Genomic DNA, 21,420 nt, shown 5'->3' with positions numbered 1-21,420 from the left:
CCATGCTTTTTTTTTTTTTTCTTACAAGAGCTGTGTATTTAAAAAATATACAATTTTTATTTTTAATTTCTACAGCATAACCCTGCGGGATATTTTTTTGTAACAAACAGCGTGGGACCCTACCTAAACCCAATCAATAAAATGTCCAAACTCCTGTGCTGCCTTTAGAGTGGGGTTAAGGTTCTGGGGCCTCTGTCATCACTGCTGCCCCTGCTACGGTGACACCAGGTCACCTCTTGTCCCCACTTGCCAGGCCAGGGTATTTGGAAAGGATGGAGAGTGAGAGGTGGGAGATGCTGAGGGTGCTGGCCTTCAACAGATCATCTCCCCAACATTTCTGGAGCCAGGGTCTCTGCAGGCAGGCCAATCCATTCAGTGGTCCCCTTGGGGACAGGGGTCCTGGTGTTCCCCCCTGCTTTCCCTAACTCCTCTTCCCAGGTAGCTCTAAATTGTTTTTGCTGAATCGGCCAAGAACTGAAGTGTGGGCTGGGCTCAGGAGTCCAATTCTCCGTCTGTGAGGATCCAGCACGCCCATTTCAGCATTGCCTTTGAGATCCTGTGAAACCAGAGCAAGGGAACTGGAGTGAGAAGGGACCTGGCTGGGGACACTCTGCTGCACGGCGGGACAGCCCAGTGACAAGAGGTAAGGCACAGTTTGGGGACCCGCTGCAGGGATGCAAACAGTGATGCCTGCATCCCCTGGGAGCAGCCATGGGGGGGACAGGGGACAGCCCTACAAACCCATCACTCACTGACCTGACAGATCTTATCTGCTCGCAGAGCTCAGGGCTCGGCGGATCGTATTTGTACTGGTCCGGCTGCTTCTTCACATACTGCAGAAGCAAAGGGGAGGTTGAGGCTAGTCTGCCCAAAACACAGCCCCCTGCCAATGCAGCCCAAGACCCTCATCCACCAAGGGAAACCCCTGGATCTAACCCCTCAATCTTTTCCTCCTCTGTCAATCTTATTTTACTCAGAGAACTGGAAGATGCTCCAGTAGGTGTTGGTTCCCACCCAGCTCAGGCTCAACGTGGTGCCCCAGATCCTCCTTTGGGAGGGTTGGGGCCACCACCTACACTGACACCTGCCTCCAACTCCCCATCCCAACCAGCCAGGTGAGGAAAGGCCTTGGGGATGGACTCTAGAAGCAGGGGGACAGAGAGAACCCCCCAGGGGACCCCAGCAGCTGCTTAATCTTTACCGGCTCCAGAACTCTGCGCTTCTCTGGCTGTGAGCTGGGACCGCTCACTGGAGGTGCTCGCTCTTCCTCATCTTCTTCTTCCTCAGAAAGCTCCCTTCCAGGCTCCTTTCTGCTCTTCTTTGCACCCCGTGTGCTCACAAACTCCCCACTCCTGCCCGTGTCTCTCCCCCTGCCCCACGAGGCACCTTGGGGATGCTGCTGGTCATTTTCTAACACCAGCTTCCTCTTGGTGCCCCCAGCATCTCCTTCCTGGGTCTTGGCACGAGCTGGATCACGCTCCAACGTATCTGGAGGGAAATCTGTGCCACTGGAGTCTGCCTGCTCCCTGTGAGGTGTCCCTTCAGGCAGGGATTGCAAGCGGCTGCTGGGCAAGACAGGAAAAACTGGAGAAAGAGACGGCAGGGTGGCCAGAGAGCACCCTGATACCTGTGGGGCTGGAGCAGGGCAGGGGACAGTGCAGGCTGGCTCTGCAGCTGATGTTGCCTGGGTGGCGCTGGTCCCCACCAGGCTGGTGTTGTGGTAGGAGTGGAGCAGGGAGGGAGAGGAGGTCTGCACCGGCTCTGCCTGTGGCAAACGCTTGGGAGAGTCCTGGCTGCAAGGTTCCAGCAAGTCGGGGGTGTTGCTGTCAGCAGCCACATCTTGCTGGGGCTTTGGGGAAAGGTCGTGTTGAGAGGCCTTCTCTGAGAACAGAAAATGCACAGTCAGCTTGGGCAGGGCTGGTGGTGGGATGGTCAGGTTGGGCAGGAGAGCAGTGGGGCTGGAAGGATGCAGGCACAGGGCAAGGGGAATGCTGCAGTACTTGGTTTTGGCCAGGGGAAAGCAAGCCAGCATCCAGGGTGAGCTACATGGAGGGGACTCATATCTGTAAGTTGCTTATTAACATGGCACGTAATTTATTAGGTTAATATGCTTATAATAATCTCTAATACAATGATGTTTAACTCCTGTAGTTATGTTAACTTTTCACGAACTATAAATGGACCTTTAATAGGACATGCTACGGTAACTGGTGGCTGCACTAGCTTCTGCCCTGTGCGTCCTGTCTAGATGAGGTTCTTAGGGACATGGTTTAGAGGTGGACTTGACAGTGCTGGGTTAATGGTTGGACTCGATGATCTTAAAGGTTTTTTTCCAACCAAAGCAATTCTATGATTCTATGACTGCCTCCTGATGGTGAGGCAGGCTGGATGCCCTGGGGCACGGGGACTCACCCTCTGAAGATTCCAAGGTCAAAGATAGAGGGGGGAGCCTGTTCCAGGGGTTGTCCTGGGATCCTGCTGAGCTCTCCGACAAGGCTGTTGACTCGGCAGCTGCAATGATCAAGTCAGGGTGGGGGGGTTGATTCTGGCAAAGAAAGTAGCAGCCCCCTCCCAAACCTGCAGCGGCTACAAAGAACTGTGGATGGGGTCTCGGACAGAGACGGCGCTTGAAGGGAGGTCTGAGAGCCCTTTCCAACCAAAACTGGGACATGCTCCAGCCACATTCTCAGCCAGGCCCTGTGGCAGGCGGCGGAGAGGCAGACGCTGCCCAGAGCGCAGGTAGGTGGCAGGAAAACCTTCTCCAACACCCTGCACTGTCCAAGACAGCAGCTCACTTCATCTCCTCCTCTATGTGGAGGTACTTCTGCAGCAAAGCTTGGTGAGGCCAAGCCCAGTGAGGTGACACAAGCCTATGCTGAACCACAAGCCAGACAAGAGCCTGCACTCGGGCAGGTGACTCGAGCTCTGCGATGGCATCAAAGGGACAAAAGGTTCTGTTGTGCTCCCAGCACAAAAACCCAAAGCTGCTCAGCTTCAAGAGGCTGCAGGAATGGGGCCATTGCCTGCCTGCTCAAGAACAGGGCTGGGAGTCCTGGTCTCCCAAAGATTTGGCTATGCTGGTACCTCCTCTGCTCAATCCAAGAAGATGGTCTGAGTCAACTTCACAGGAAGCTACTAAGAAGCTGGATGGGGTGTGGAGGTTCCACTACTCACGGCTGACTTGGGATATGACACTTGAGTCACCTGGGACCATCCTTTCATCGCCACTCTTCCTGGGAGTTGCTTCACATGTGTCTGCAATGAAAGGGGCACTGTTAGTTGTGTCCCAGCACAGTGCACAGCCAGAGCAAAAGAAATCTTCTCCCCACCCCTGGGAGACCCTTATTTTACATTCTTGGACACTGAACTGCCCCCCTGCCTGTCCCACAGACAAAGCCACAACACTGACCTGCATTGGAAGCATCGCAAGGAACTGCCTCCTCCTCCTCAGGAGGGATCACCAGGGTGTTGGCTGGAACCCTGAAGACATCTGTGCCCTGCTGAAATGACACGTGACGTGGTTTTCCCTCAGCATTCCCACTCGAGGTGCTGGAGCCCACCCGTTGCTGGCAGCTGAACACCATCTCTCTCCTCAGCAAACCCTCAGCTCTGCCCACCACTCTTCCCCTTCCTTCTCCCCACCTTCCAGAACAGGGTCCCCACCACAAGCGGGCTCAGCAGCCAGACTGACCTCTTTTTTGCGCTCTTCCTCCCACTGAGTGATGGGAACCTCGTCCTTCCCCATTGCTGGGGTCTCCTTGGGCACCTGTAAATCCAAGCATTCCTCAGCCTTTTCCTTCAAAACCTCCAGCTGGTTCTGTCCAATGGCATCGATCAGCTGAGAGATGGATGGCTCTGGAGCGAGAACAAATGAGTATCAGTGGAGAAGACACCTTAAGCCAGGCAAGCCTCACTTGCAAATGCTTCTGCTCTCATGGCATGACTGTCATGTGCACTGAAACCTGCAGAAACAACTCAAAATTCTGCATTTCATCTGCTTCTGGAAACTTTCCTTTCTCCACACAGGCCCTGGAGCAGCAGTGTAAGCATGAGCACGCAACAGCCCACGCTGCTTTAGCTGTCAGCACCACCTCGTCTTGCTTTGGGCTTAACAACGTTGCCTTGTGAGATCTGGTCAGGTTTGTGCTACCTCTACCTAACACAGTCCAAGCCCAGGAGAGCCAGAAGCTCCCCCCAGGCAGCCAGAGCATCACATGCCCCCCACAACCCTTTACCTGAGCTGGGAGCATTCTTCAGAGTGAGACTCCTCCTGCAATAACCAAAGAGAAGACAAAGCCAGGTTAGGGCTCAGGCACACATGGGCCAGCAACCCTTTACAGCTCTCAGTCACAGATCAAGCACCCTGGCTTGTGGGAGAAGCAGATTCCCCAACAGGTGCAGGATCCAGCCACTGCTCAGTATCCCAGAAACTCTCATCAGCGAGCCCTGTTCCTGAAGATGGACCCATGGAGACCCCTGAGGATCTCCAGAGTTTGGGCTCTCAGTGTAGAGTGAATCACAGAATGGCTGGGTTGGAAGGGACCTCTGGAGATCATCTAGTGCAACCCACCTGCTACCGCAAGATCACCAGAGCAGGTCACACAAGGTCACGTCCAGGTGGGTTTTGAATGTCTCCAGAGGAGACTCCACAACCTCTCTTGGCAGCCTGTTCCAGGGCTCTGGCACCCTCAGACTAAAGAAGTTTCTCCTCACGTTCAGGTGGAACCTTCTGTTTCAGTCTGTGCCCATTGCCCCTCAACCTATTGTTGGGCACCACTGAAAACAATCTGGTCCATCCTCTTGGCACCCAGCCTTGATATATTTATCAGCATAAATAAGATCCCCTTAGAAGAAGAATGAGACGTGCAGGGTTTCACCCACTTGGCCATGCTGCCCTGCTAGAAGCAGTAACTTCTCCACGGATGTTTTCCACATAGCTCTGTCAACCCAGAGAAAGAGGTTGGGGATGGGGAGCTCTCTCTGTCACCAGGACCTCAGTTTCCATGGCCTGCTCAGCTCTGTCATGTCCCAGGGCAAGCAGTCCCACAGGTTAACCAGGAGCTGCCATAATGTGTGCTTGCCCTCACCAACCTGCTCTAACCCCACTCAGAGCCTCCATGGTGTCTGGGCATGTTCCCCAGCAATGGCCAGCCCCATACTTACAGCCAGAGTTCCTTTATCTTCTGCATCACAGAGGGCTCCTGGTTCCTGTGGCACGATAAAAGCCGGTTAATGACTCGCTCCACGTCCCCACCTTCCTTCACAGCTTGGTATGGAGACAATTCCTCTTGAAAAGAGTCCCCACCACAACCAGCTCACACCAGGACTCCCAGGGTCAGCACCACTCCGGGGAGACGAAGAAACCCCCCACAAAGCAAAGCCCCCGTCTGCCCCATGGGCCATACCCGTCAGATGATTCCAGCCTCTGCCTCTCCATGGGCAGCACGATGAACCGGTGTGCTGTGAGGTAAAGCTCGCAGTCCTCCTGTGGGGAACACGGAGCCCGTGAGGAACCTCTGCAGTCCCACCTCTGCTCCCGCCTCTCCCAGGGCCTGCAAGCACCCACACACCCACCCCAGCTCTGTCACCAACCCTCCCACTGAGGTGAGAGCCCCCTTGCAAAGGACAACGCCCTTCAACCTGGGGTTTGTACCCTTCTGCATCATCCTGAAGAGCCACAAGCCAGGCTTGGGCCAGCTCGAGGCCACAGGGGCACTCCTGAACCCCTGCAACCCAGAGCAGGCAGCTCTGCCGCCGCACAACAGCAGGAGATGACAGCAGGTGGCCCTGGGGGAGATGTGCCACATATCTGTGGAGGGCTCATGCCATCCCCAGTGCCCAGGCCAAGCCAAGCCAGCGTCACTGCCACACACCCCTCCAGGAGCTGCAGGTGAAGAAGAGAGAAGAAAGGCCATCCATCGTCCACCTCCAGCTCCTCGCCGCACGCCTGGGAGCAGCTCAAAACAGGCAGGAACCAAGGCAAGGTTAAGGAACAAGTTGCTTTCGTTCATCAGAGCACTTACCAGCCTGGCCTCCTCCCGGAAACACACTGTGTACTTCTGCAAGACGATAATTCTGCAAACAAGGCTGGAAAGCCTGAGCTGAATGTGAGTGCTAGAAAAAGAGCAGAGCAGGAACGTCTTGGAGAGATGAAGGATGGAGCTGGAATACCCACACACATGGTGGGCCTCCCCCAACAGCCATGCCAATCACCACGGCGCACCAGTACACATCCCAGCACAAGCGCTCCTGGTTCACGCAACTTATTCCTGCTGCTTACCCTTGGCTCTTTTAGCAGCACTCCCACCAGTCTAGGGGTGAACAAATGGGGAAACTGAGAAAAGCACTGAGGGAACAGCCCAGGCTACTGTGGTTAATGCTCCGGCTCCTCCCATGGCCTATTCAGTCCTTTCTAATCACATCTACATGGCATTGTAACTTCTGCCATCGACCCCTGCCCATCCCAGCCAGACAAAACTGGAGCACCAAGCACAGGCATTCCGGCTTCTTCTCCTTGCACACAGACTTTTCCCACCCTGTGATGGCTTTAGCTTAACACAACCTGAAACAAGACCAGGCGGGAGCCCCACTAGCAGCTGTGGGGAACCGCTGTCCCGGCCACAGCCGAGTCGCGGTGGAACCCACTTTTCCTCCGCCCGCAGAGCTTCAGATGTAATGACCACGCGGATGTAGTAGGAGCCATCTGAGACCTGTAGGACGGCATCTTGGAGGACCCCAGGATGGTCCGGAACGGTCGAGTCACTCAAAATCTGTCAAGAGATTGGGGAGGGGAGGAAAAAGAAACCTCATTTACAGACTTCCCTGCTGGATCTTCATCAGTACAGACACAAGCGATCTCCTGCTTGGGAGCACGGACTGGGCCAAGAAGTAGCAAACCAGTGGTTTTACCACCTCCATGTCCTCAGATGGGATAGGGAACAGGACCACAGGGCTTCCTCTTTTTCACTGTCATATTTTTTTCCCCATCTTATGTCTCCTTCCATTTAAATAATAACATCTATCTTTCTCTTTCCTTTTCCTGGCAGTAAGGAGATACCTGACTCGCCTCAAACATCTCATCCACAAAAGACATTAGGAGATTGCCAACAATAACGTTGTCCATGGTAGGATGCTGCTACAAGCACTCAAAGGCTGCAAGAGAACAGCAAACCAGAGCACTGGAGCTGGGTCTCTCCAGCATCCAGATCATGACCACAACCCATCAAAAAATGGGAACCGCATGCCCTGCCTGTGCAGGTCTCACATCTGCTTGTGCACCCGGTTGTCTCACAGCACTTTCATCTAACCCCGCTAAGTCCACAGCTGATGATCAGCAGCACTGACTCCACTTGGTTGTTTTCCTCCTGCTTCCTTCCCGCTGCCCAGCAGGCCCCAAACAGGCAAGAGTGCCCTGACTGAAGCTCTCTCCTGCCACGTGGGACAGATCAAATGTCAAAGACATTGTCAACACTGCACATAAAGCTCTCCAGGATCTACACAGGACCAAGTGTTGTGCCTCGGAGCCCCATGACCTGAATCACCACCAAAGAGGCTCTCCTAAAAGAGCCAGTATCCACAGGAGGACAAGCTCGTGGTCCCACCAAAGCTCATCACCAGGAAAGCTGGAGGAGGCTCCACACACCGCAGCAGGTTCTCCTTCTGCCTCCTGGTACCCACTGTCAGGCCCACCCATCAGCTGGCATGGTACAAGGAAGGGCAGGACACAGAGAGAGGGAGGAAGAAGGCAAGGTGGCCTACAAGTGCCAGGCTAGGGGAGAAGATGACTTTGGAGACTGCAAACTATTTGGACGAGAGCAGGGCACACCTTCCAGAGCTGCAAAAGTCAGCCAAGGCCACCAGAAATGGGCAAAGCAATATTCATCCACCCCCCAAAAAAAACAACAGGGACTTTGAGGAGGTTTGCCCACCCACAGCCAACAAATTGGGAACCACTGAACACTTTCAGGAATTTGGATTTCAGATGTTGTTGGTGCGTTGTAAGACAGCCCCTCTCGGTACCCACCCGCAGGACCTGCCCAGCCAGGAGATTCTCACTGGCATCCAGCTGCTCATAATTCACCAAGAGGTCGGCAATCCAAGGCTGCAGGATGTAGAGTTTAGGAGAAGCCATGTTCTTGTCTTCATACTCAAAACTATGGGAGAAGAAAGGAGGCACCAAATCAGAAGAGCAAGATGCAGCAAAGCTTCAGCATCCCGGGAACAGCTTTACACACCAAACACATCCACAGCCCCACGGGTGGCTCAAATCCAGCCCCAATCCCCTCGCTTCTCTGCATGGACACCCCAGCTAAGGGAGGAAGATGGGCTGCAGGTCCTGCAGCACCCCAGGCGTGATGAGGGGGGACATCAGGTCAGGTTGAGGGCATTTTTTTCCAACTCTTCCCATATTGTTTATTATGCCCCAATAATCATTTTCCTCCGCCCAGGACTTCGCCATCACTCTCTTAACTGTAAAAAGGGGAAGGGATCTCTCTCTGCTGGATAGGGGCCATGCAGAGGGGTTGGGACTGGCAGGGGTTTGGGGACAGGATGGGCTGGGGACAGCCAGGGTTGTGGTCAGGCAAGGGTTTGGGGACAGGCAGTCTGGGGTCAGCCAGGGCTGCCGTGCCGAACCCCCCCGATCACCCCCCCTCACCTGGGCCCCGGCACCGACCGCCGCCCCTCCGGCTGCTCCCGCCGGCCCCGCTGCTCCCCCGCGCCCGCCCCGCCGGGACAAGCGGCCGCCGCCGCCGCCATGGCCGCGGGACGCGAAGCGACAGCGGCCCGTGCCCCAGGAACAGGAAACGGGCCGCGCTGCCCGGGATCCGGGGCGGAGCGGCTGGCGGTGCCCGCCCGCGCCGGCCCTGGTTGCGTCGTCGTCACTCTTGTCCTCGTTTGTACCGTCCAGTCACATCCGCACCGCATTCCCAACCACATCCACATCCGTTGCCAGCCCCATCCACACACCGATCTCCAACCGCATCCACATCCATTCCCAGCCCCATCCACATACCTATGTCCAACCCCATGCCCATGTGCATCTCCATCTGCCTCCCCAGCCTGCACCGGGTTCCCCACTCACCTCCAGGCTTTCCCCAGGCACACACACACTTTTCCCTGTTGTTTGGTAGGTTTTCTGTCACTGGTTACCATTTGGTGGTTCTGCATGATGACAAACCATCACTGAAACATGACCTTGTTTTTGCATTATTTCCTCTAAGCAGCCCCAGATTCTCCCCAGGTGGTTGCCCATGGGAAGAAGCACCCTTCGGCGATGGGCTCGCACACACTTTGCCTCTTCTTGAGGCGTTAAAGCTGCTTACCTGCTTAAATCTGGCAAGCAAACCAGGAAATGCTCAGAAATGCTGAGGGGATGGCAAACGCCTCCTCCTCTGGCGCAGGGCAGGGCTGACACCAGGACGTGCAGCTTGTGGCTCAGTCTGGTCGGTGTCTTTACAGCTCCAGGCTGAGGTTGTGGCTGCACCAGTGGGCTTGAGTGAGCGCAGTGAAATGCCACGACAAGACCGATTAGTGCTACACAGGAGAGTAGACAGTAGGGTTTGTTTTTAAAGGAAAAAAACCTCATTTATTAGGATCTCTGCATTAGGTAGCACACACAGGGAGGATCAGATTTCCAGAACAGGAGGGCTGGTTACCGTACAGTTGCAAAGGTCCTTGTAGCAGCATCTCCAGCTGGAGCAGGTGAGACTCCCCAGGCTTACACCTACCTAGTCCTGCACAATCACCTGCCTGATCTGTTGTCATTAATTATCTTAAAATACTTACAAAACATCTCCTAACTATCTTATATATATCTTCTGCTATTACAAATTGTCTGTGCATGGTTTGGTCAATGCTGTAGCAGGAACCACCTGGGGAGGCTATGGGATACCCAGGTCCTCCCCATCAGCCCATGGAGACATGCAGGTGGTGCTCCTCCATTGACTTTAGACAGAGCAGGAGCTCCTGGGGATTCTTCAGGCCTGTCCTGAAGCTTCTGTATCCACCAGTTAGAGTTTTCTTTGGAGTTCAGTGTATCACCTCCATGCTGCTTGGTCTGCAACTGAAATACTAGAGCTGTTGTTAGAGCAGACCCTCAGGAAGGTGTTCCTCTGGGCAGTTCCGAAGGCTTCCAAGAAGTCCTTCGGGGTCAAGGGACACTCATCTGTCCTGGCTGCTTCACCTCTGGCTTTGGGGTTGCACAAATTATGTTCAACAAACTGTGCTGGACAGGGTCAATGAGTTAACCTTGGCCTGCCTGACCTCAGGTGAGGGCAGGGACAGAGCCTGGTGTCCCAAGAGGGAGGGCGGCAGTGGGAGAGGGCATCTTGGTGGAGGAAGCATGGTAGGACAGGCTCAGAAAACCAAGCAGCTTAGGTTTGGTGAAGCAGGGAAGGTACAAAGAACAGCTCTCCATACATCCAGCCCAGGGTGTTCCCTGCCTGGGTAGGACACTCAGCTCACTCTGTGTCATTCCTTGGCTGCCAAGAAAGCTGGATTGCGGGTATGGACCACAGCCAAGAGACTTGAGTGCAGGCAGAAAACGCCCTAGAGCCTTGGGCTGATGCAAGCCCTCGCGGGAAAATGCGAGATATAACCCAATAGCAAAAGGTACCTGAAGAGTCAGGGTGAGAGCACAGCAGTGGCAAACAGAGGGGCATGGCAGACCTTCATGTCCGCTCCGTTCTGGTGACTGGGGCCAACCGGGGAATCGGCCTGGGGTTTGTCCGGCAGTTCCTGCAGATGCCAAAGCCACCTGAGTGGGTCTTTGCAGCTTGTCGGGACCCCAAGGGACAGCGAGCACAGGTGGGGCTGGGCTGGGCTGGGTGGGTGGTGCTGGGGGATGGGAGGACTCGGTGCCAGGGCAGCAGGTTGAGCAGGGAGGGGGTTTGCAAAGGGCTGGAGCTGCAGCTGGGCTGGGACAGCTGTGGGACCAGCTGTGCGTGGGATGTGCAGAGGGGACAGTGGCTCGTGGCGTGTGCAGGAGGCACACAGCCCCATCTGATGGGAGCAGGGCAGCCAGAGCGGGGTGCTGGGCGCCAGGCGGTGCAGGGACGAGCTGGAGCAACACGGGTTTGCCTGGGAAAGGCTGAGCCTCTGCACAGCCCCTCCTGCCTCTCCGTGCCCACGTGGTCCCCTCTTTTGCAGGAGTTACAGAATCTGGCCTCCAGGCACCCCAACCTGGTGATCACCCAACTCGGTAAGTACCCCGAAGTGGGGGTCCCTGGCCCCGGTTCCCCTTTCTGCGCAGCACCACGGCTCCCACAGCCCTGGCGAGGGCCCGGGTGCTGAGACACCCTGGGAGCCCAGTGCCGGGAACACGGGGGGCTCCAAGCCAGCATGGGGACACGGGCACCCACCTCCCCTGTGTTCTGCAGATGTCGCTGACCCCAACAGCATCAAGGCGGCTGCAGCCAGAGTGGAGGAACAGCTGGGGGGCTCAGGGCTGAACCTCCTCATCAACAATGCTGCGATTGCCAAGATGAGCACGCTTGATGGCGAGACGCTGGAGGACATGATCCAGGTTTACACCACCAACACCGCTGGGCCGCTGCTGCTGGGCCAGGTGAGACCCTCACCCCAACTGGGCTGTGCTGGGGGACAAAGGGCTGGTGGGAGGGGGTCCTGCTGCTGCTCCAGTGCTTGATGGGCTCATGGTCAATGGAGCTCATGGAGCCACAGGCTGGAGCTCAGGAGCTGGAGCCTGATGGGCTGGGGCAGTGGGAACGAGAGGGAGGATGCTCCAGTGCCGGCGCTAATGTTAACACTGTGGAAGGAGCTTGTCCTGTTCTCTGTGCTACCTCTGTGCACAACCCTATTTCCTTTCCTCCCCTTCTCTCCTCTCAGGCGTTCCTGCCCTTGCTGAAGAAGGCTGCCCAGGGGAGCCCGGGCTCAGCGCTGAGCTGCAGCAAGGCGGCCATTGTCAATATATCCAGCTCTGCAGGCTCCATCGCTTCTCCTTTTGGTTGGGATAAGATGCAAGTTGTCTCCTATCGCTGCAGCAAGGTACTGCCAGGCTGTGCCAGGAATAGATCTGCTTCCCCTTCCCTGACCCAGCCATGAGGTCTGCACATGTCCCTCGCAGCCACCCTTCCCCTCCCATCACCATCCCTGCCCTGTCTCCCCACAGGCTGCTCTCAACATGCTGACCAAGTGCCAGTCCCTGGGGTACCGGGAACACGGCATCCTCTGCGTCGTTCTCCACCCTGGCTGGGTACAAACGGAGATGGGGAGCTCAAGTGGAGACACGGTAGGAGTTTCACCATGGCGGGTCCATCAGAGCCCTTGACCATGATCTCCCTGCCCTGTCCCCAGATATGCAATGCCCTCATCTCCTCAGCTCCCCGCCTGGCCCCTCTGCCCAGGACTAACAGCTTTCCCCTGCCCTTGAGCAGCTCCTTCCCCTGCCACTGGCTGCTCCAGGGCAGCCCTTAGCCAGGCCTTGGGCACAAGCTGCCTCTCCCGCTCTGTCCCACAGGCCCCTGTGACGGTGGACACCAGCGTGCAAGGGATGCTGAAGGTGCTCTCCTCCCTCTCTGAGAAGGACGCCAGCACCTTCCTGAATTGGAAAGGGAATGTCCTGCCCTGGTGAAATGCCAGCCCGACCTCCTGGCAGCAGGACCCTGTGCTCCCCCCTGCCCCATGTCCTCAATAAACCCCTGACTGAGAGCCACCAGCTCTGCTGTGCAGCCCCGCTCCTCATCCGGGGGTGTGGGCGTGCCCACTGCCATGTGCCCAATCCATGGCTGTCACAGGAGTCCCTGTGAGTGACAGTGTGCGGGTCCCATGGCACCATGACCACCTTTTGGAGACAACACCTCCAGGAGGCACCGGAGCCAGGGCAGAGCCACTCTACTGGGAGGTGAGAGAGAGGTTGTCTGAGCATCCATGGGGCTGGCAAACGTCCCAAGAACCTGCAGTGCCGGCTTTGCCCCTGCCTACCTGCAGGGCACTGAGGGCTCTGCTCAGTCTGGAGTGCCCAAGGGGCTGGGGGTCACAGGGACTGGCTGCGCTCTCCCCTCAGTCAGGGGATGCTTGGTCACAGGCAGGAAAGATGGACACGTGGTGCTCAGGCGGCACATGGGGAGCGGGTGGCAGACTCAGCAGGGTGTGCAGAGACAGAGCAGAGAGGCATCAGCTCCTGATGTTTACAGAGGTGGGGGGTACAGGGTGGCTGAAGAGCCACATGTGGGGTGGGGAAGGGCAGAGAAGCTACTTCCCATGCCTTTCCCCTCTCTCTGGCAGCCTGGGGCAGGCTGAGGGTGAGTGCAGCGGCCACACGAAGGGGTGAGCTGGCGAGTGGTAGGCTGCACAGTCAGCAAGAGGCGTCGTCCATCTGTCCGTCTGTCTGTCCATCACCAGGGCAAGCTGTTCCCTTCGCAGTCAAGGAAGGCTCCAGAGGCCTCCTGCGAGAGGCCGGCCAGCACACTCAGGATGCCCCGCACACTCTGCTCCACTGTCAGCGGCGCCTGCAGAAGAGGACCCGGTGCAGTGTCCCTGCCACGGGCTGTGGCCAGCATGGAAAGCAGCCAGACTTGGCCAGACTGGGGGAGCAGCACCCAGGGTGCTTGTGGGGGCATTTTTCCTTACTGCCACCCCCGTCCTCTCCGTGCTGGGCAAGGTGGGCAGGGCTGGCTATCCCATGCAGTTGGCACGTTGCAACTTGCTGCCTGTTCCCTGCCTGCTCTGCCCCAGGAGATGGTCCCAGCAGCCCACAGCATCACACAACATCCCCTGCCCTCCCTGAGAGATGGGGGTACAGCGGGGGACCTACTGGCCCTCCTCTGCACAGCCCAGTACCTTCTCCGTCCCCATGTCGGTTTTCACCCAGCCGGGATGGATGGCAGCGCACAAGATGCCCTGGTCTCGGAGCTCTGCAGCCATGCACCTTGTCATCATGTTCTGGGCAGCCTGGAAGAGGCACCACTGTGCCAGCATGACCCAGGGCATGGGTGGGCAGGATGGGGGACATTTCCAAGCCAGCAAATGGCTGTGAAGGTGGGAAATGGGACTTCGCTCTGGGGTAAAGCATCAACACAACCCACCTGAAGGGTCAGTCCTGTTTACTGCTGGTCTTGATCTCTGTGCTTATGCTTATGCTTGGGAGAACCTGACAGGGGGTGATGGGTGGCCTGGGGCAGGTGGGTCCCCCCATGGGCTTCCCTCCACAGACACAGGGCACAACAGAGCATTCCCAGCCTCTCCCCTGGCACCTCACCTTGCTGGCACGGTACGGGTACATGGGGGACTCCAACACGCCGAGGCACAGCCCGATGGAGCCCAGTTTGGTGGAGACATTGATGATCGCAGCCCTGCTGCAGCTCAGCCCCTCCTTCCCCATGCCCTTCGCTGCCTTGTCCAGGAGTGGCAGAAATTCCTGATGCAAAGACACCGATGCTCTGTCAATACATGACAAACCCCGAGCTTGAGGACTACCTTGGAGGTCTCTGTCACAGACCATGAACAAGCAGCTGGAAAGACACCCCCAGCAGAAAGAAGGGCGGGGGATGGGGAGGACACCCCAAGGATGGGCCAGGCTCCAGCCTTTCCCTTCCTCAGGGAAGGAGCAAGCTGGCACAGCCAGCCTGGGGCAGGCAGGAGCTCCAGCTGGCGGGGAGTGAAGCAGGAGACATTTAGATTGGATATTAAGAAAAATTTCTTCCTGGAATGTCAGGCATTGGAACGGGCTGCCCAGGGAAGTGGTGGAGTTACTATCCCTGGAGGGGTTTAAAAGATGCATAGATGAGGTTCTTAGGGACATGGTTTAGTGTCAGTGTTGGGTTAACGTTTGGACTAGATGATCTTGAAGGTCTTTTCCAACCAGAATGATTCTATGGGAGATGCTGGGGCTGGGCTGCCCCTCGGCAGAGGAGACCCACAGTCCTGGTCTTGCCCCCATCAGTCTGTCTCATACGAGAGAGCAAGAACCCACCCAGCTGAGAGCACCTTTGCCATGGGGAGCATCTCCCCAGGCAGGAGAAGCCCCAGATCTGCACACGCACCTTGGCAACCAGGATTGGCCCGACTGCGTTGATGGCAAAGATGGAGAGCATCTCTTGCAAATCCAGGGAGCGCAGCGTGCCGTGCGAGCTGACGCCTGCATTGTTGATGAGCAGGTTCAAGCCTTGGTCCTTCAGGTGAGACTCCACAGCCCGCACAGCCCCTTGGATGCTGGGCAAGTTCACTGTGTCTGCCAGGGCAAAAAGCAAAGTGGAGGAGAGCTCCAGAGAGTCACACAGTGTCTGCTGGAAACTCTGCAGTGGCTGGAAGGGCACGCTTTAAATCAAAAAGAAAGAACCAGGTTTAGGAGGTCAGGGTATGAAACACATTGAAATGAGCAGCCGTTTGTCCTCGCCTCTTGGTTTCACAGCCTTAGCTGAATCAAACCTGAGTTCAGTCCCTTCCTGGTCATCTGGAAGCTACTGGTAAGAAGAACATAGCTGTATTTGCTTTCTGTCCTCGAGGAACTGATGATTCCATGGGGGATGCTCAGTCCTTGCACACTGAGACTCCCAGTTTCATGCCCACCAGGAGCCAATGTAGTTGGATGGACACATTTTAAGAACAGACACCACCTTTGGGCTAACAACCCAACTACACTCTTTGAGTACTTCTGCATTGCACAGCAGCTATAGGGGCTGTTAACACAGGGGGACAAATTAATTTCATTTTTAAAAATGTGAAGATCTTTCCTGGTTGATATCTGTTCTGACATCATTTAGAGCTATTTTTACCTTTTTTAGCAATTTGTGCTTAAATTGATCTTCCACAGCACAAATTACCGCAGCTTTGCAGCCATTTGTATGCAAAAATCCTGCCTTTTTAAAAAATTATTATTATTATTTTCTTCTGTTTAGATTTTTGTTTTCTTCACATCGTTACTGATGAGTATTTGGAGCTGACAGATGAGCTGAGCACAGGTAATAGAAGATTGGGCATATAACCTGCAGTATTTGATCGCAGGCTCTGAGTCTGAACCTCCACAGCTGCTGCAGCCAGGCTGTGGGGACAACCGCCCTCCAGCAACAGCCAACCGCCCTCCAGCAACAGCCAACCGCCCTCCAGCAACAGCCGACCTCCCTGGAATGGTGCTAACAGGGGTGAGCACTTCCAGTGCCTTTTTCATCATTTAAATATTGTTATCTCTTTGAAAATCTGCTGTGCTTTAATTGAAGGATTTTTTGGCTAAAGCAATGCAAGCGGTATATTTTGTGCTCAGCTTTTGGATTTGCTTGTTAGGATGTGCATCCCCTACCAGCTGCTCACCCAACTGAAGTGGTTGTTGTTTATTTAAAAGAGGTTACCTGAACACCTTCAGGAACTGAAATGGGCCAGTTAGGCCAACATTAAACTTTGTATATTGCTTTTTAATAACCCAGCTACACTCCTGAGCCCTTAAGAACCATGAATATTCACGTGTATGGGCACGCTGGCGTGTGCCTTTGCCCCCCCAAGCACATTTCTGCACGCATTTCTTACAGGGATTAATCTGATGAGCTTGCTGGGCAGGGGTGGATCACAGAGCTGGATTTCTTTTTTGCAACACTTTGGCCTGAGTTGTTTTTCTGTTCTCATCCTTAGGCAAGACTGACTTAGCAAAGGTTTGCAAGGCTGAGGACTCCCTTCTTGCAGTGTTGTTTACGCTGCGGAGCAGCAGAAAAACCCATTTTCCTGGCATTTTTAACTATCCCAATGCCTTTATGGTGGTAAGCAAGTATTTGGGTAGCCTGGGGCTTGCACCACCTTCCTCTGTGCAGCATGGGACATCACAGAGGTGTCACAAAAACGTTTTGGGGGAATTTAATGAGAGAATCTGCTGTGGAGCTGCCGTACGTGAGGGGATGGAGCTTTGGGATTTGAGAGCTGCAGGACGTATCACGGGAGGCTGTTCAGTGACTTCTCTGTGGATAATGATCAAAAGGAGTTTGAAGCTCCATCACTCACCACGCGTGAGGGATCTTTCAGTTGCGTTGCTGAACGGTTAATTGCTCTGGTTGGTGTCATTGCTCCAAGAAGCCTGGAGCAGCTTCTCCTTTTAAAAAAATACTTCGTTATCGTTGGATTATCCAAAGCTTTTTAGCTTATTTTTGGGCTTTATTTATAGCCTGTTTTTTGGGGTGTATGTGTTTTAGTAAAGGTTGTTTATTCAGTGGTCAGCCCCTTGAGATGTCCTTTTTATTTTAGCCACACTTTGGTGAGCAAAGTGAGCACTGTCTTCTCATCACATGCTGCTGTTTGGGGCTCACAGGTAATTTTAATTATGCTACTTTTTATGACAGAGAAGGTGTTCTAATTTAATAATCTATTTAACAGTAAGAGAGAGATTTTCTGCCTCCTGTTAGTAAAGGCTAACTTCAGGAATGCCTTCTTTGCTCATAAATGCTAAAAATTTACTTGAACATTTTAGTTTATTTTAATAAATAAATAAGTAGAAACCAAAATGGTCTCTGCATTGCCTTGATTTAGTTTTCTTCTTACTGGCTCTAAGAAAAGACTCAAACTTATTTAAAAGCTCTGGTTGCTTCCTACGTCATTTATAATAGTGATGGCAATTCTGTGAAAACCCTTCCTTTAAATGCTTCTTTTGGGTTTGGATGGGTTTTTTACCAACTCATCATAAAAAAAGGAGGCTCCAAGCGGCCCCTGCCCTCTCAGACACTGCTGTCTGCTTTCTCAAGACACATGTTCAGGAAAACATGTTCCTCAGCCTGGTGATCCTTATCTCCACAGGCTTCACCCAGCGTTGCCCTCCCCACGGACCCCCCAGCCCTGACCAGCACCCTGGAAACTTCCCACCTGCAAATACCCCAGGGACAGGGCATTGACCACCTCTCTGAGCAACCTGTGCCAGTGTTTCACCACCCTCACTGTAGACAATTTCTTCCTTGTACCTAGTCTGAATCTCCCCTCTTTTAATTTAAAACCATCACTCCTTGTCCTATTGCAACAGGCATCTGGACGCCTGCCCAGATGTGTGACCAGATGTGCGCCCATCCCTCCCCGCCTGGCAGAGCTGGAGCTGCCTGGCTGCCAGCATTACGGCAGGCTGCCCGACAAAGCTGTCCCCAAAGCAAGGGGAAGGCTAGAAGCCATGTTGGGTGCAAGAAGGTAGATTGCTCCATACCTAGCTGGACCAGTTTGATGCTGGGGTGCTGGGCAGCTAATTCTCGCAGGGCCTGGAAACAAAGTGATGGAGCAAATGGAGGAGGTTAGATGGCACCAGTGGCACCCCTAGGTCTCCCACCCCTTCTCCCAGGTCACGCCAGCTGGAGCTGGGACAGGGTTGCTTTGCTTTCACTGGGGAAGGAAGGAGTGTGGGACCATTCCCAGCAGATGGGGCAGGAGAAGGGGTGCACTGGGATTGCACATTGCCCCCCTTCCTCGGCCATCCCAGCATGGCAAAGGGGTTGGCCGGCCATCAGCATGGCCAGGAGCAAGCGCCGAGGACACGGGCACCCTGTCTGCCCCTCCAGCCTCACCCAGCTGGATCAGGCACAGACATAACCGCGGGGCTTGGGGGGCCATGAGACCCTGCTGGAGCACCCCTACCCCTCGTGCCAGAGCACCCAGCCAGGGCCAGACCCAGCAGCACCCTGGCAGGGACCACAAATTCCCTTCGCCCGCCTGGCTCAGGACCATCCCCGTGCCCTGTGCCTGCACTCACCTTCCCTCTCGGACCCTCGGGGTCACGGCAGGTAGCAAAGATGTGCTGGGGGGGCTGGGGGCTGGCAGCGAGCTGCCTCACCAGCTCCAGCCCGATTCCGCGGTTGGAGCCCGTCACTAGGACGCTCCGAGCCAGCGCAGACATCTCTGCAGTCTCTGCGCCTGGTGGTGACACAAGCAGGATTGTCACCTGCTCGGCGTGAAGAGGAGCCAGGCACAGCCCAGGGTGTGGCTCTGGGCGCCCATGGGGACGGGGACAGTGCCAGCACCAGCCCTGGCCCCTCGCCTGCCCCCCAGCAGAGCCAGGATCCAGCGTGGACCAAGGGCTCCACAGCACACAGTACCACACATCTCCTGCATTACCTCCTCCCCCACCACTCAACTCCTCTGAAGCCCCAGCTCCCAGAGTCCCCACAACTGATGGAGAAGGGTCACCTCCACCACGAGCTTGGAAGAGCACTTGGAAACGCCACCAGGAAGCAGAAAACCAAGTCCAAATCTGGTTGTGGCCAGCGATCTCCCAGTTCAGGGGGGTGAGTTTGGGATCGTTGAGCCCAGGGATGCTAATGCAAAGCCCATCTTGGGAAGTGCAAGGAGGGCATTTCTGGCACTGGAAGCTCAACTCATGCCAATGCTTCACCCAGAGCACCCAGGAGCCAGCAGAGAAGACCCCCAGCTCCCTGCAGCCCTGTCCCCCCAAGCCCACAGCCACTGACCTTCTCCTTGCTGGATGCTCGCCAACCCAAGAGGTGCCTGCAAAGCCTAAGCTCCTGCAGCCCAGACCAGCCTGGGGATATGAATTTTTCGGAGGCAGGAGTGAGTAAGGTGCTTGTCACAGAGGCACCCCGAGGTTAATTTAAGGGACAACAGGGTCCAAAACAACTTTTATTAAACCGGGGAGAAACAGGGTTTTAGCACTCCAAAGTGACTTAAATAAAGGTTCGAGTATCAGTTGAGGAAAATTATTAAGGGGCAGCAACTAATACAACAGGCGGTCCGCAGTGGGCATGCACGTGGCTTCACTCAAAACAATGCCGGAGCCGGCCCTGAGTCCGAAACGAATACACACTTGCCTGAACATGGTGCGGGGTTATTTTAAAGAGATACACGTACTTACACATGTGGCGGCAAGGCAAGCGAGTCTCAGCCTCGGGGAGCGCGGGGCTCTCGGCGGCGGCAACTTGCTCGTGCTCCGAGAGACCCGCGACAATGGGTGGAGTCTCGACGAGAATCACGTTTTTATTGGCTGATCAGATCTGACTGTAGGCATTCTAGAAGCTTCTCTGCACCCCCACACTGGCTGTGGGTGCCCCTGAAGCCTCCAGACATCCCCCACACTGGCCGCAGGTGCCCAGGGGCTCAGTGGCGCCTACTGAAGGAGGGAGGGGGAGAGAGGGGGGTTTGCATTCTGCCACAGTGCTAAAAGAAACAAAGAGCTGCTATGTAAAAAGCTTCAGCTGAAAGGGAAGAATTGGGGCAACCTGAATTTAAGGTGGGGAGGAAATAAGAAGAGTAAAGTGGTGGGGATTGTTCTGTCACATCTGGGTGTGCCCTAAGGGACACATCTGTTGCCCAGCCTCGCTCAGCCCAGTGGAGGGGACAGAGCTGACTGTTCCCCAAGTATTTGACTGCTTCCAGGTCTGGCAATCACCAGGAAAATACTTGGGCCAGCAGCTGAGAGATGGTGAAGGGACTCCAGGTTTGGAAGATGTGCTTTCAGGTGACACAGAGCATGAAGCAGGGATGTTTCCTTCCATCTTCGTGGTCAGATAATGGCCTCATGAGAGATGAGCGTGCTGGGTGTGGATTTGGATGGTATCTGAGCTGCTGCAGCAGGAGTTATTGAGGGTGTAATCACCCATGTGAGCAATTGCACTGCGCAGACTTGCCCACCCCTGCTATCTGCAAGCACCATCCAGAGAAGAGTTCCCATCAGGAACCAACAAGACTGGAGTTTCCTCTTTTCCTTCCAGGCTCTTTGGGAAGGAGACAACAGACACAAGCGAAGAGGGGGCAGGACCAGGCATGGTGGGAATAGCTGCAGGTGAGCTGTGAAAGGCAACCAGCAAGCAACCTTTGGAAATAGCTGACTGATGGCAAGAGGCCAAGCAGGACAGCAGCACAGACACGCTCATGGCTCAGGAACCACAGCTTGGGGCCAAAAGGGATGTTCTGGGGAAGTGATGAGGCCAATCTACATGATCCCAATGCTGTGAAGGCACCTGGGGACCACTCAGGTTGGAGAGGACCTGGGAGGACTCTACTCCAAGCCCTGTCCAGAGGAGCAGGGTCAGCAATGACTTCAGATCACATTGCTTGAACCAGACCTCAAAGACCTCCAGGGAACCTGCAGTCTCTCTGGGCCACTGTTTCAATGCTTAGCTGTTCTCACAGTTACATTTTTTGTTAACATGGCACCTTCATTGTCTGCAAGGCTGCACCAGGTGGGCCAGCATCTCATGGTGCTGCAGAGTCACGGTGCCCGAAGAGAGGAGGGGCTGAAGAGCCCTCACGGTCCCTGTCCCTACTGTCCCTCCACGCCCAGCCCCGCAGCAAGACTGGCACTTCTAAAATGGCGGCTCCCTGCCCGGCTTCAGCCCGGCAGCATCACGTGGCCATCGCCTCCCGTCATTGCATCAGCCGGCCAGTGGCCCGCCCCCAAGTCCGGGCAAGAGGAGGGGGCGGGGCTGATCCAGAGCGACGGCCCCAGCAGCCAATCGGATACTGGTGCGCGGCGGCTCGCCGGGGAGGGGAGGG

General features: G+C 55.3%; 3 protein-coding genes across 6 annotated transcripts; 1 reads left to right on the top strand and 2 right to left on the bottom strand.

Annotated features, from left to right (window-relative positions):
* Positions 1–33: 33 nt before the first annotated feature.
* ACD (ACD shelterin complex subunit and telomerase recruitment factor) lies at positions 34–8,787 on the bottom strand. 4 transcript variants are annotated; one of them, XM_082062429.1, is made up of 14 exons: positions 8,675–8,787; positions 8,024–8,153; positions 6,646–6,770; positions 6,024–6,114; positions 5,406–5,485; positions 5,164–5,208; positions 4,236–4,270; positions 3,692–3,855; positions 3,410–3,500; positions 3,175–3,255; positions 2,413–2,511; positions 1,202–1,881; positions 757–833; positions 34–556 (listed from the first exon to the last, which is right to left on the bottom strand). In XM_082062429.1, exons 1-14 carry the CDS (start codon positions 8,755–8,757, stop codon positions 493–495), a joined length of 1,845 nt encoding a protein of 614 aa, XP_081918555.1. In that variant the 5' UTR covers positions 8,758–8,787; the 3' UTR covers positions 34–492. The 4 variants fall into 4 exon arrangements, with proteins under 4 accessions (XP_081918555.1, XP_081918553.1, XP_081918554.1 ...); XM_082062427.1 differs by having other exon boundaries at positions 8,657–8,780; XM_082062428.1 differs by having other exon boundaries at positions 3,410–3,497; positions 8,657–8,780.
* Positions 8,788–10,596: 1,809 nt separating this feature from the next.
* On the top strand, positions 10,597–12,606 carry LOC309444528 (C-signal-like). Its single transcript, XM_082062431.1, has 6 exons — positions 10,597–10,806; positions 11,149–11,200; positions 11,379–11,566; positions 11,848–12,006; positions 12,131–12,250; positions 12,479–12,606. The coding sequence occupies exons 1-6, from the start codon at positions 10,660–10,662 to the stop codon at positions 12,590–12,592; spliced, it is 780 nt and encodes a 259-aa protein (XP_081918557.1). The 5' UTR covers positions 10,597–10,659; the 3' UTR covers positions 12,593–12,606.
* A 749-nt stretch (positions 12,607–13,355) lies between these two features.
* On the bottom strand, positions 13,356–18,932 carry LOC309444532 (C-signal-like; the record flags this gene model as incomplete). The annotated part of the gene is made up of 6 exons (XM_082062435.1): positions 18,665–18,932; positions 18,125–18,176; positions 15,003–15,190; positions 14,219–14,377; positions 13,801–13,911; positions 13,356–13,469 (listed from the first exon to the last, which is right to left on the bottom strand). The coding sequence occupies exons 1-6, from the start codon at positions 18,806–18,808 to the stop codon at positions 13,356–13,358; spliced, it is 768 nt and encodes a 255-aa protein (XP_081918561.1). The 5' UTR covers positions 18,809–18,932.
* Between the last annotated feature and the right edge of the window lie 2,488 nt (positions 18,933–21,420).

Source organism: Streptopelia decaocto (genome assembly GCF_964273445.1).
Source record: "Streptopelia decaocto genome assembly, chromosome: 11".
Taxonomy (NCBI): Eukaryota; Metazoa; Chordata; class Aves; order Columbiformes; family Columbidae; genus Streptopelia; species Streptopelia decaocto.
Note: the sequence above shows the minus strand (reverse complement) of the source record. Positions and strands in the feature narration are given on the sequence as shown.